Genomic DNA, 14,644 nt, shown 5'->3' on the forward strand with positions numbered 1-14,644 from the left:
CATTGAGAGGATCCAACTGGGTTTACCATTAGGGTAGGAACCATATAGGTTCATAGTAAGATACTGTCCCATTTTCTGCTTTACACAGGGTCACCAAAGAATATACAGATTAAAATGAGTTCTGTAAAGTTGCTCAGTAAATAAGCCCTCTCTGGTAGCTTTGCAACAGGGCTATCTTTATTCTGGTAGCTTCTTTTGGAAATGCTGCCAGGAGTTTCCTGCCAGGAGTCTGCCCTGCCATCGTTGTGCTGTCACTGTGCTGATATTTAAAGCAAAGAGACACTAAGAGCAGGTCAGCTATGGGCCTGGGTAATTCTCCAATGACCAGAAATAGAAAAGTCTCAATTTCCTGAAGAATGGCAGCTTTGGCAACGATTTATCACCCCGTTTTTCCATCATAGCAACATAGCTGGATTAGCAACATGACTTTTCAGTCTTGGATGATGATAAACAAGATGGAAGAGATCAGGAGGTCAGCAGTGTTTCAACAGTCATCTCCAAAAGGAATTCCTTTCATTAAAGTATAGACTGCTGCAGATTTTTCTGGCATGCTAACCTGTGTTAAGCAGAGGCCTCTGAAACACTGGCAACACTGGCTTGTGGTCATTTTGAATCCCACTGTGTCTTCTCCTCTCCCATTCATCAGATTTTGAAGTCGTCAGATATAAAAATAATGTTTTATTGATGACATTATATTTGTGGTGCAAAACGCACACCTACAGAAACACCTATGCTTAATCCCAGGTAGTGTGGTGCTGTAATAGTTAAGCTCTCCAAGTAAAACAAATGGGACATTTATTACTGCAGGTTTTTAGCTCATAATACTGCTAATAGAATATTAGTAAATGCCAGTTGACAGCTGTTTGATATAATAGTACTTTTTTCTAGTCGTGCTGGTTCAGCTTCTCACAGTGTTTGTGCTCAGGAGGAGAAGGCAGTGACCTGGCCTTGCCAGCCAGCTGGTTAAACTTCCTAAGAGCTGGGCAGAGCTGCTCAAATGGCTGCTCCAAAAGAACCCCAGTTTTGAAAATATGGTTTTTACTTGGTGCTTAATCCTGTCAGTGAGGTTTTTCCCTTTCCACCTGCAATAAGTTTTGTGTTTTAAATGAATTCTTTGGGAGTGCAGGCCTGGGTAACTGTACCTCTGTACATTGGCAGATCTTACAACTACTTAACATCATAGAAATAGCACAAGCTTGATTTCCTACTTTCTTTCTCTAAGATAAAATAGCAACTTCTGTTTAATTGGTCTTGATTTTCACTACTGCAAGTCAAAGAGATGGATCAGGCCCATTAGGTCAGTGTTCTGACGTCAGCCAAGCCTTTAGATTAGGTTTGAAGGCTCACAGAGTTGATGTGATGCGGGAACACGGAAATGCACCAAAATTAACAGTACTATTGTTTTCTTTGAAATTTAAGGTGCTAGTTATTGACCCCTGCCCCTTCATTTTGATCTTAAACCCTCCCTTTGCACATAACCCACAGAGCAGTGCCTCACCTGGCATGATGTCCTTGTGTAGCTGCCACCACTCACAAAGAGCTGCTTCTGCACTAAGTGTTGCTGAGGAGGGCAAGAGCTCAACCTGTTCTTGTTCCTGCAGCTACCTTCGAAGCCCAGCAGCCAGTCTCTGCGCATCAGCAACTGGTCAGAAAGGAAGAGCCATCGCTTACCACGGCTGCCCAAGCGGCACAGCCATGATGACATGCTTCTGCTGGCTCAGCTTGGCATTCCCTCCTCCCCTTCCAGCATCAATGAGGACAGCCTGAGTACCACAAGTGAGCTGCTGTCTACACGGCGGGCCAGGAGGATCCCAAAGGTATTGGCGGGATGATCAGGGTTACGCTGAGGATAGGTCACCTGTCTGCAGGAGCTTGCACTATCTGGCCTTTAGCCATCACTGAAAGCTTTTTTTGTATCCCAAGGGAAAGTTGAGATCAACACAGAAACTGTGACTCTCAGGACCCAAGGCGTACTCCTTTTTTACATGCAGTCAGACTGTGAAAATCCCTTCTCTGGAGTGGGTAACTGCCCTGATCCAAAAGTAGCAAACATCTGATTGCCATCTTTGTGCAGAGCTGATTTTAAGCCAATTCTGGTTTCCAGACCTCACTTGAAACTCTGTGGACCAGAGCATTGTTGTGTACCTAACTCTATGATTTTGAATGGGTGATGACCAAGCAATTATTATTTGTAACATGCAGCAGCATCTGAAGTGATTTTTCTTTCCACCATCATTTATTTACTGGTCTCAGGACAATAACTATTATTGGCCTAATATGTTTCCCTTCATTTACTCACAATCCACTCCATCCCGATAACCCTGTTGTCTTCATGGATTTGAAGAAAAAATTAATTTTCCGTTTTTCGAGGAGTTTTCCAGTTCAAAATGGGATGCGATAAAATCCCAAGCTGCCAAACAATAACAAAAGAGACCAACAAACCTCTTCAAGTACAATAACAACGAGAGCACTGCCAATATCTTTATTTTTGACTTCTGAACAAAGCTGATTTTTATTGTATCAGCTCTTTCCTGTTCTTATTAGAGAGCATATTTTAAAGTACATGACTGTGAATACTGTGAGTGGAGGGAGATTTTTATGCTCTTGTCTATTAGTCTGAAATTCTGTCTAAGGATGTAATTAATCCTTAATATTTACTATATTTTTACTTTCTTGGAATAGACTACTGAACAAACGAGCATAAATCTGTGAAGGAAGTTATAGAATAACTTGCAGAGTAGCTTACTACTTGGTTTTGAGTAGAACTTGGACAGTTTCGATGTTAGTTTTGTAGCCTACCATTATTTATTTATTTATTTGTTTGTTTGTTTCAATATAAGTGACAGATACTCTCCTTATATGAAATTATGCTTTCCGCATACGGATGTTCATCATTTTATCATACATATCATTATTAATTATCATTTATTATCTAATAATTATTGTAATTATCTCATAATTTATTATCATAATTATTATAATTATCATAAATGATAATATCTATTTTTGACCACTCTGCCTCCTAGAGTCATGCATTACTGGAGAAGCTCTCTTTTTCTTTCTCAATCAAATAACATGTAGTTATTAGAGAGAAAAGCTTGAACCTAGGAAACTCCTATTCTGTACCACCCTAGTGATGCTTTGTGAAGCAATATCTGAATGCTTTAAACATCTGGGCTTTCCTCACCACAGTGAAGATATTTTACCCTTGCTGAGGTAGCTCAAGCAGGCAATCCCAGGAAGGTCCCTCACTCCTGGTTCCCAGTGCTTTGTTTAGTGCTTATGTGCAGGAGTTTGTGGGCAGAGGCATGTGCTGGGCAAGGTTTCATGCTGCTGGCTCTGCCATGATGCTGTGCAGGTTCCCAGTGGGCCAGGCACATGGCTGCATGCAGAGAAGTTCTGGCTGAGCCTTGTTTTTAGGGTGCACATGGCTCAGTCAGCATGTGGAGGCAAACTCCCTAATACTGCTTCAAGCAGGAGAACAAGAAAGGACTTTAACACTTCAAACTGCCTGTTCTGGGCCAGACCCTCTTCCTCTGTTGGAGGGGTTGCATGAGTTTTTGTTCCAGTCTCAGCTCTATTACTGACTTTCTACTGTGTCCTCAGCAAATCAGTTGCACTGAGTTTTTTTCTCTCTGCAAGTTGAGGTAAAAAAGCTTTTGTAAAATATATTATAGTTCCATGAGTAAAGTTGCTATGGAATGAAATATGCTATTCATGACTCATAAAACGTTATGAAGATTAATAGCTACATATTTATGACTCTCCGGAAGTTACAATATTCTGTTCAATTACAAATTCTTGGTAATCCCAACCTCTTGTTGAAGGCACTTAACAGAAGTTATCTCATTAATATTTTTCATCATCTCAGATTTTTTTTGGGTAGACAGTTATTATCTGCGTTAGCTCTCCTGAGGGAAATCATAAAGATGATTACCAGGAGTTAAAATTCTGGCTAGTGCTGATTCAAGCTAGTGAAAAGCAGCACTAGCAGCTAACTTCAAAATACTTTTGTGTATAATGTTGGAGGCGGTAGATAAGGCACCTCTGAAGTGAGGCAAGTACAGCACGAGTTGGAAGGGGGAGAGAGGAGGAGTCCATATGGGCCAGATCCTCAGCTGATATTATATAGATCCAAAGATGCTTGTTCACTCTGTGCCTGAAAGGCTTTAAAGAACTAGGGCTATCTCCTTCTGTGCTCATTTGAACACTCTAAAATCTCAGTTCAGAGAGGTGTTAACACAAGTTACTCTTACGTATTCAAAATGAAATATGATCTTAAGGTTCAGAAGAGTTTGGCAAAGTTGGATATGACTAATGGATCACTGTTACTTAGATAATGGAAGTGAAGAGAGAAACAGGGACGTAGAGAAAAAGGTAGTAGAGGATAACAGCTACCTTTGAGTTCTTAGGCTCATCGTGCTTTTATTGAAAATCTCTACAAGACTTTCAAAAATGGGGTTTAAGCTTCTGAGTTATTTAATACTTTTAAGAATATATCCATAGGTAAAGGAGTGAGCTTCAAAATAAGTGGTTCAAACAAATAGGAATCAAAATGAGAGAGATAGATGCATTTTGAAATAGTAAACACTTTTGGGGGTTCAGCTGGCCTGTCATCCATGGTCAAATTCTTTGTTTGGATAGACAAGTTAAAAGTCTCCTTGCAGAAAAGTGTTTGGTCTTACTGATTCCTCATATTCTTATTTTGCAGCTTGTCCAAAGAATCAATTCCATCTATAGTGCAAAAAGAGGGAAAAAACGACTGAAGAAACTTTCTATGTCCAATATTGAAACAGCGTCCCTACGAGGTATGACACAAGCATTGTGGTTCAGTGAATCCATTTGAATGTTACAGGATTAACCGATTTCCTTCTTTCATCCACATCTACCCTGGGCTCTACTTTGTTTAGAACTTTCATCTGCAAACAGTGATAACTTTTGGTGTGCAGGAGGAGAAAATGGAGATGAGCTAAAAATAAACGAGAGTCTCGTCATTGTCTATCCTGTTAATCCCATAATCAGCTAGAATTTCCAGCTGAGTCTTTAATTCACTTTTTAAGTAGTTTGCATCTGTAAGTTTTGTCCAAAATTCACGATTTCGACTTTGTAATTCATTCATGCTTTTTCCTGGCATGTGAAAGTAACTCACACTGTGCTTCAGACTGCTTCTGCAAAAGCAAGGGCCAAAAAGAAATTCAGGCCATATTTGTAGTAGGAGCTTAACAGAGCTTCAGTGCGAGTTCACCCCAGAAATACACCTTGTTATAAGGATACTTTTGCACATTACTCTTGCTCAGTTTGGTGGATTCTGGTGATTGAAAGATCATAGGGCTTACTTCAACTTCTGAAATGCTGGGTAGCTTTTACTCAAAATAATTAAAGTCTGAAAAAGAAGTGGTAGGGTTAAAATCCATTTTCCAAATAGCACATTCACCTTGTGGCTTAGCATAGATGGAGGTTCAGAGCAACCAGTTGCTGTAAAGGAGAATTAATTTTGCACTTTAATGAAAATAAAGCTCTTATTCTCAAGCAAAATTGAAACTTAATCAGAGAAAAACATAGTCTAAGGAGCCATTAAAACTGTTTATTTCAAGTTATTTAAAACTGAGGAGAGAGCATGTGTGGATCACAAGGCTCAATGGGAGATACGATTCTTCTCAGTTTCACCACAGTCAACCAAGTTTATGTTTGCTTTGGTTTTGCATTAACTGATCCCTCTATCTCCTCTGCAGATGAGAACAGCGAGAGTGAGAGTGACTCAGATGACAGGTTTAAAGGTAAGGGATCAGCCTTCAGTAACTTTTAGTCAGCCACTGTCACAGACTTTAGTAATGTACCTTCTCCTGCTACTGCACATTGTTCCTGTCCATGATGGTCTGTGTTTTCCCTCCTGAACTGTGCTAACTCCATTACTGCAGAGCTCACAAAGTTTCCAACACAGGAGCATGAATGTAGAAAGCAAGGACAAAATGAGCTGAGAGGATCTAACAAGGATTTGGCAACTGTGTCATATAATGAAGAACAGGACCTTTGATAGTTTTGCTTTGTCAGCCACTTCACAGATGCTGATGTTTTCCAGACTGACTACTGGGTGCAAACTTAGAGGGTTGAGATTGGATAAATATGCTCTCTTCTTACTCATACAGTGCTTTAAGTAGTTACTGCTAGCTGCTGTTGGAGGCCAGATTCTGGGTCTGATCCAACATAATGGTTCTTATACTCTTTTATAGGTCTGCAGTCTTGAAATTGTAGAAATTCTTTTATCAGTGCACAGCACCTGCACAAACTCTGCTTGAGCCAGGCCAGTAAATTAGTTTCTCAAAAGTCTTGGTACACAGAGGGAACTATAAAAATGATGAGGGCAACAACAACAGATTTTATTACTAATACTCTATCACGTTGTTCATAAATGAGGGGGAAACCCCTAAGAGTGCAGAGCTGTGGTTATAAGATAAGGTCAAGCATTTGTGTCTCTCTACAGCAGATGTCACCTGCTTACTGTTCATGCAGGAAAACTTTCTGGAAAAAATTGTCTTAGGGAAAAAGATCTGCTCCAGATAGGTGGTGGCAAGACCACCCAAAACCAGCTGAATGCAGCAATGTAGTGTGATGTGTGGAAAAAGACTCATTGCTCTCTTGTAGACAGGTGCCAGCCCAAAAGCACTTTCAGTTCTGTTTCTCATTGTGTCAGAAAATACAGGGGTTGTTTTTGCTCATAGCCCGTGAAAGAAGATAGACAGGGCCTGGACAATCTCTTGTTACTGGGGGAAAATTCTAATTTCACTGGAAACTTGGAAGCTTTTACCCAGACTGTTGTGGAATGGAAGATCTTCATTCTGATGACTCCCTAACTGACTGCTCCTGTGTGACCTTAAATTTACATTGATGCTTTCAGAGCATCCTGAGCCAAAGATCCAGTTGTCACTTGTAGCATGACGGGATTCACTGAGTCCCCAGCTGTTGAGGTGGGGTGAGCTCTTTGGTTTCACCTTGTGCAAATACGAAGCACTGGCCAGCAGTGTGGGGCTGTGTCACGGCAGGACAAGGCAGGTTATTTCTTGGGATTTAGCTTCCCTAGTTGTGCAGTCGCATCAAGACCCAAGTGCTTTATCGAAATAATTTTTATGTTTTGTGTTGTTGAACGAGTTGATGACAGCTGGTCTTCAAGGGGTTTCCCTTTCTTTCTGTCAGTTAATTACTGCTGTGATCAAGTGCTTGTGACATCCTATTTCCCTGTCACAAGGGACAGCCTGCCTTTTGCAAACTGGGGGCAGCGTCAGTGAACATAGCCTTAAGGGGTTGACATGTGCTGCTGCTGATCCATTTCCCATTGCACTGAGATCCTGGTGTATGAAAAGCATGCAGGAAGCAGGTTCTACTTAGCTGTTTTCACTTACTGGTCTACCAGAACTGGTAATGATGTTACTGACTAGTCTGCCATAGGAGTCTACTGACAAGTCACTGGATCAAGGCATATCTGTGAATCAGGACTGGATGTGACCATGAATCTAAGATTGCCCCTCAGCTGAACTGGAACAAGCAAAACAATCCCACAGGAGGCAATTTGCACTTCTTCGCTTCCCTGGAGATAATTCCATGGCTTGTATGGACTAAGCCTGTGCTGTAGAAAGGGAGAAAATACACCTTCAGTGGTTCTTAGCATAAAGCTGTGCTAAGCACGGACAGGTTACAGACCTGTGTTTCACTAATGTAAACCAGGTCCAAGTCAGGCCTGAGATGTGTCACCCTGGAGGCCCTAGGTCATTTGCACACCCACATAAGGGCTTACAATCTAATTTTATGTGAAAAGAAAAAGCAGACCTTTGGCAGGGTAACAGTTATGAACTGCAAATTATTTCAGTGACTTAGTGTTGCATCACTTCAGTACTTGGAGAGAGTTACGATTTATAGGTTCAATTAGTGAGGGAGACTACAATATGAAGGTTTGCTTTTGAAAGGAGAACATGCTTGGAATAATACACTGGCAAATTGAAAGTCCTTTGTGAATGGCTGTGGCTTACACCTACACATTACAGTACCAGGTAATGATCTGTCTTTTTTTCTCCTTTTTTTCCCAATGCTAGCTCATACCCAACGTCTAGTACACATCCAGTCAATGCTGAAGAGGGCTCCAAGTTATCGAACCCTGGAGCTGGAGCTGATTGAGTGGCAGGAACGGGAGTTATTTGAGTATTTTGTGGTAGTGTCACTGAAAAAGAAGCCCACTAAAAACACTTACCTCCCAGAAGTGACATACCAGTTTCCCAAGGTAAAAGAAAAACTCTTACGTACAGTTCATTCTAGGATGAATAAGGTGAATAAGTGGGAAATTTAATATAAAACTGTTTTTTAAAAGGAGTTAATCATTCAGCTTTCATAATTGTTCCAGAGTGATCTGTTACAAAGTGAAGGGCATAGAGAAAATGACTGTAAGCTTTCCCTGTTTACAAATTTATCTTTTCCAGTGCTGGAGAGTTTGGCCTCACAATAGGTACTTTAAAGACTTGTTTAAATTCAGTTTCTAAATATTTCACTTTTAACTCATTTTGGCTATATTAGGTTTTGTTCCAAAATCACTGAAGTCAATGGAAAGACTTCTGCTGATCTGTGGGATTTCTCTTGCGCTCTTGCAGCAGAAAGGAATTCGAGTTAGGACTGTGTTTTAAGTGGCCATTGTGCAACAAGGGAGTTTTTGGCAATTTTAAAAGAAAAACCAAACACAGAAACAAGCAAACAAAAAAAACCACACCAGAAAACACGCAGCAGTGATTATCTATGTTGTACTAGCATCTGCAAGCCTGTCCTGGGGTCATGTCTCACTCTGCCATGCACAAATAAGAACTAGGTGATGGGCCCTTGCTCTTCAGAGCTCATTAATAACCCCACACCTGAGGGGTGCTGTGAACCTGGCACCAACAGTGACTGACTGAACCTCAACTTTCTCCCCCACAGCTAGAAAGACCAACCAAGCAGATGCGTGAAGCTGAGGAGCGCCTCAAGGCTATCCCTCAGTTCTGCTTTCCTGATGCCAAGGACTGGCTCCCTGTCTCTGAATACAACAGGTAAACCCTCCGCTGCTCCTCTGCTGCAGTGCTGGTGGGAGTGTGTCTGGAGCAGGCACAGGCTTGCTGATGCCCAATTAAGGAAGCAGCAGTGTGAGTCCTGGACACTGCAGGCTCAAGCAGCTGTAGTTAATCTTTTTTAACTTCTGTGTTATTTTTCTTCCCTTTTCTCCCTGCCTCACAGGCCTGTGTGGCTGAGGGGAGGACATCTGATGGTTAATCTCAGTGCTAAACCCAAAAGCATAAATGGAAGTATTTAAGATACACCAGTCCAACCTGGCCTTGAACAGTGCCAGGGATGGGGCACTTACCACCTCCCTGGGCAACCTGTGCTAGTGTTTCACCACCCTCATTGTAAAACATGTCTTCCCAATATCTAGCCTGAATCTACCCTCTTCAAGTTTAAAATCATTGCCTCCTGTCCTATTGCTACGGGCCCTACTAAAAAGTCTGTCTCCTTTTTTCTTAGAAGCCCCCTTTGAGTATTGAAAGGCCACAATAAAGTTTCCCCAGAGCCTTCTCTTCTCCGGGCTGAACAAGAACAACTCTGTCCTCACAGGAGAGGTGCTCCATCCCTCTGATCATTTTTGTGTCCCTCCTCTGGACCCTCTCCAACAGGACCATGTCTTTCCTGTGCTGAGGACTCCAGAGCTGAACACAGTACTCCACGTGGAGTCTCCTCATATTCCCCTAGAACATGAGATGGCTTTTTAGGATGCATGGTCCGAGACAGGCGAATGAAGTAAGACCTGTTCAGAGTGTGTCTAGAGGGACTTTCAACAATGACAAGAAACTAGTGTTCACCTGCAGGAATTACTGTAGCCAAGAATATGTATGGAACTTTTTATTGGCTTAGCTATGGCACATGCAACATTACCATGTTCTATTCTGTGTTGCTTGGCTGTATTATTCAGTACATGGAAACACCTGAATAGTGAGTTATTGGAAACACTGAAGGAGAAGCTGGCAATAACACTGGTATGAGAAGCACACAGCCTTGCCTACATGGCATTTCACCTCTTCTGCTGCTGCTCCCTTTCATGAGCCCATCTTTGTGAAACAAGATATTCCTCCCATATAAAGCTATAATTATATAAAATTTGGCATTCCAGCACAAAGAAAGAATATAGAATGTCATTTAAAACTTGCAAAGCAGTCAGGAATGTTTATCAGTCTGAGCACAAATTCACAGACCCATCCCTTTACCTGTGCTGTAATTATAGCCTCAAGCTCTGTTTCACTTCTGTGTCACAAACGGTACTTATCCTAGGCAGGGATATAAAATGAGCTGGATTTTGGAAATCTATGTTATTTCTGAGTCAGAAATTTTCTCTAATCTTGGAGAATATCTAAGGTTCCCCCTTTAAGAACAAAGCACGGTCCAAAGACAGGATCTACTAGAAGTTAAGGGAGATACAGCATTTCCATAGTGCCCTCCAAATCTGCTTCTTGCACTCCTTCTGCAGCAAAAGGGACTGCCATGTCACTGAAATCCAGCAGCCACCTCTTCTTATAAGAAGATAGCTAGGTTGTCCACAACTGTGCAGATATTTTTGCCCTACAGCTGATTGAATTTGTCCACAGAGTATGTTCAGATGATAGGCAGAGGGAGGCAAGACCCTCCAGTGGGTAGCATCTATCACTGGATAAAGCAGTATCCCTTTCTAGATGATCCATCTCATAGCTGTGCTGCAGTTCTGGTAGTAAGGTCTGGGCAATTTATTTTCTTCTAGTGAGACCTTCTCTTTCATGTTGACTGGGGAAGATGGGAGCCGGCGGTTTGGTTATTGCAGGAGGCTGTTGGTAAGTACATCACCTTCATCTTGAAACACAGAATTCTGTTAAGCAATATTTCAAAACTATAGTCTGAACTTTGAGGGTGTTGTCTTTCATGGGTTTAAAAGAAAATGGAGTTAGTCACTCAGAAATTTGGAAGCTCGAGTAACTAAGAATTTGTAATGGCTGTCTCAATCAAATAGATCCCATCTTGTAGAAAATTCATAAGAATGTGGAAAGTTTCCTGTGTGAGCACTTACTTTTAAAGTTCTTTACATTACATGCTTTCAAGCAGAATCAGAAATACTACAACACTGCCAACACAGGCAGATGCGGTATTCTAAACATTTGTGAGTAGTACTTATCTCTTGGACAGCTGCTTGCATCTCCAAAGTACTTTGCCAGCACTGCCTAATCAGTCTGCAACAGGTCCATGAGGTGAGTAAATAAGCCACCCTGTCAAGTTGGAGGACAACAATGATGGAGAGCATGGCACCATAACTATTTGCTCAGGACCATGCAATCAGCTGGTGCCAGTGCTGGGAAGTCTAGGTCCTCAGGCTCCTTTTCAGTTCTCATTACCAGGGACAGTCAAGGACAAGGCTCAGCCTCATAAACTGGAAAATGACTGTCACCTGGTAAACTGAGAGCATGGCAGTGTGTGTATGTTGAGGGAAGGACTGCACAAAGGCTGCCAAGTGTATTAAGGCAGGTGAAGGACGGTGCAAACAGGGATTATGCTGTTCATCCTGCAGACCTGACTGGATGGCAGCAAAGCATTAAGCAGTTGGTTGTTCCTTCACTAGCCTGTGCTCATCACCTCTTGGGTAGGGTTGGAGCTAGTTGTGAGTGACTAGGTGGAGAGCCACGGCTCCTGTGCTGTTCACATGACAGTTGTCTACACTTGGCCGGAGCGCTCATGTGGGTATGGGACGCAGCAGAAGCCTTTTGCATACTCTCTGCAAAATGAATGTCTGCAGCAGCATTGCAGACTGTAAATAGTACCCCCTATCTAAAAGAAAGAGACACTGGCATTTTCCCCTTCCTTCCCTTTCTGGCATATGATTTCCTATCTTTCCAAGCGGGCACACCTGCCTTCAGTATCTTTCAGTGGCTTCCAGTAGACAGAGCAACTTGGTTTCGTTAGAACAGCATCCTCCATCCTGTGTGCTGCCTGTACCTGGCCCTGCTCTTTGTCTATGGTAAAGCTCCTTGTCATGCAGACAGCAGCTGCTCTGTCTGGGAGGTTCTGCTGTGTGTGGTTCCTCTATTTGTAAGAAGCTCCTTTTAACCTAACATAGCAGAAAACTTGTTTATCAGTTCTGTGGGCGGTATTTGCCATAGGTAACATCACAGAGACTCTGTATAACACAGTGTGTAAGTGTAGGCCACAATGAGGTTTATAGATGAAAAGGAAATGCCAGTGAAGGCTTGTGCTGCAATAAATCTGGGGCTGGTCAGGAGGTGATTTAGAGATAAGCAAGAGAAGCACCTAAAATGTGTCCTTGCTGGTGTAAACAAGTGTAACAATAGCAGCAGTACAATTCAATTATGTTTTAATGTGTTGTCATTTAAGAGGATAATAAGGTATATTTGGAAAAAATAACAAAACCTCATAAGGTGTTGATAGAATTAAATTATGGAATGCTTTCACCACCAGGTAAAGGTGGTTTAAGATTTTTCTATTTCTGGGAACATTGGCAAGTTTGGAATACACACAGAGCTTACATTTGTGAAAAGCAAACCAATTGATCCTGGGCTACACTGAGATGGAAATAACTGGCAACAGTAAAAAAGAAGTATGCACAGGAATGTTGAATTAGCTTGTCAGTGAAGGATTACCATAGGCTTTTTTTTTTACTCACTTAAGGCTCAGTGAAATCCACCCTTCAATAAAGGCAACGTAAAAAATAGAACACCAACTTTCAGCTGGTGCAGAACATATGTTAGCATAGTAGGAAATACTAGGAACAGAATTAAAGCAATACTACATACTTTTATATAAATGGTGTTTTGTTTTAGGAGATTGGAGATTGTTTTTGGCTCTGGCAAAACTCAATCAACCAGATAGTAAAAAATAATTTAAAAATGGGAAAAATAAGTACTTGTTAAATCTAGCTAATAATTATAAATCCAGTTATAAAGCTGATCTGCTGCTGTCCTGGGAGATGACTTAATTTAGGATGTTTCATCTGGTACCAAAACCTGACATGAAGAAGCTGACATGTCTCATCTCACTGGTACAACCTACCCTGCAGAAGGTGGAGGGATACCCCTGTACTTAACCAGTTTGTCCCTTTCTGGGGCCTTCTGAGAACAAAACTGGCACAGTCTGGGGCTTAGAAAGACAGAAGATTTTGGAAGCTGCGGAGGAACATCTCAACATTTCTTTATCTGCGGAAAAAGCAAAAGTAGCAGAGATCTACTGTTGTTTGGATCCTGCAACCTCTTCCTGTCCTGCTCGGAGAAATGGTGGAATTGGGGTTGTTACCTGAAGTACCTTCTCCATAGGGTTCAGCTGTGCTCACAAAGCATAACAATTTCGTGTCCTCTGCAAATATTGATGTGTGGGTGGAACAGCCTCAGTGACGTGTACTTCAGCATGGCATTTCTGTTCACAGTTACATCCACACTTGTTTATTTTATCTGTGCAAATACAAAGTTTGTGCAGGCAGCAAGGAGCAGGTAAATTCTGCAGGCACTGTTTACATGCCAGAGCCTTGGGCTCTAAAACACATTTTTGTATTTGGGTGTTCGATTTCCTGAGCAGTTTTTGAGACATTCAGTCAGGGTGGCTTGCCAGGAGCACATGGCATCTCCTCCAATTAGTCCCGTTCCTGACCCACAAGTTCTGTCAAATCCAACAAATGTAATTTGGGAACTACATGCAGTTTTTTGGCAAACATTAGAGAAAGGTGGGGCCATAATGTATAATATAGAGCCATAAGAAAACTCTAAAATCATTATGAACTGCTCTGCTTCAAGACAAGCCAACTGCTGTGAGGCTAATTCCTCAGAAAATATTTCCCAGCTGTCCTGGCGAGCGATGCTCTTGTAATACCCAGTTGGAGGTGTCACACCTTTCAGAGCATTTGGCAGTCCTCAGCTCCGTGGCTGGATGGGCCAACCAGCCTGATCCTGGAGGGATGGCTATCTGTGTCTTCTGCGGAGGCTGGTGCTCCGAGTCCGTTGTTTATGAAACAGTTACTTTTTGTCAGCCTTGTTCTCCTTTGGCATGTTGTGATATGAAAAAACTGCTCTGCTTTTTCTTTTCTGCCTTCAGATTTCACATTCTTCCAGACCCCTTTTTTGGGGTGTGTACTCTAAAACCCTGCCAAAACTACCTCAAGGGATACAGTGACAATTATGTTCTGTTTGTACTGCAGATCCTGTACAGTATCCCATTTATACGTATTTATATTGTTTTGTTTCATTTTGGAATGGGATTAGAATGGAATGTAATCTATTGTACCACAGCAAACAATCTGCACTTCCATAGATAGCAAGTTTCCAGTTACATCTTGATACCTCCAAGGCAGTCCTGTAACAGCTTTCCTAGTGACTTGATGTGAGAAGTATGCATCTTCATATAAAAGGAAACGAGCCTATATATAGTAGAGATATTAACTCTCACTACTAAGACATTTTACTGCAAATAAGACATTTTTCTTTAATAACTCGGATTGATTTAACTTTCTTTTCCATGCTAATTAACGCATCAACTTGCTAGGCTCTTTTCTGGAGCGGTTCTTGGGCTGTGGCTCTGCAATATGCACATATCAGCAGCAAAGGTGATTTGAGCAGTT

General features: G+C 41.7%; 1 protein-coding gene across 1 annotated transcript in view; it reads left to right on the forward strand.

The window, feature by feature from the left end:
- ST5 (suppression of tumorigenicity 5) overlaps positions 1-14,644 on the forward strand; it is a gene marked incomplete at both ends in the record, with an annotated part of 51,931 nt that overhangs the window by 1,303 nt on the left and 35,984 nt on the right. Inside the window, 6 exons of the mRNA XM_010012831.1 lie at positions 1,602-1,817; positions 4,712-4,808; positions 5,733-5,777; positions 8,085-8,269; positions 8,953-9,062; positions 10,796-10,865. Of these exons, the coding sequence (XP_010011133.1) occupies positions 1,602-1,817; positions 4,712-4,808; positions 5,733-5,777; positions 8,085-8,269; positions 8,953-9,062; positions 10,796-10,865 (723 nt within the window). The remainder of the gene's footprint in view (positions 1-1,601; positions 1,818-4,711; positions 4,809-5,732; positions 5,778-8,084; positions 8,270-8,952; positions 9,063-10,795; positions 10,866-14,644) is intronic.

This window comes from Nestor notabilis, unplaced genomic scaffold (assembly GCF_000696875.1).
Source record: "Nestor notabilis isolate BGI_N333 unplaced genomic scaffold, ASM69687v1 scaffold3354, whole genome shotgun sequence".
Taxonomy (NCBI): Eukaryota; Metazoa; Chordata; class Aves; order Psittaciformes; family Psittacidae; genus Nestor; species Nestor notabilis.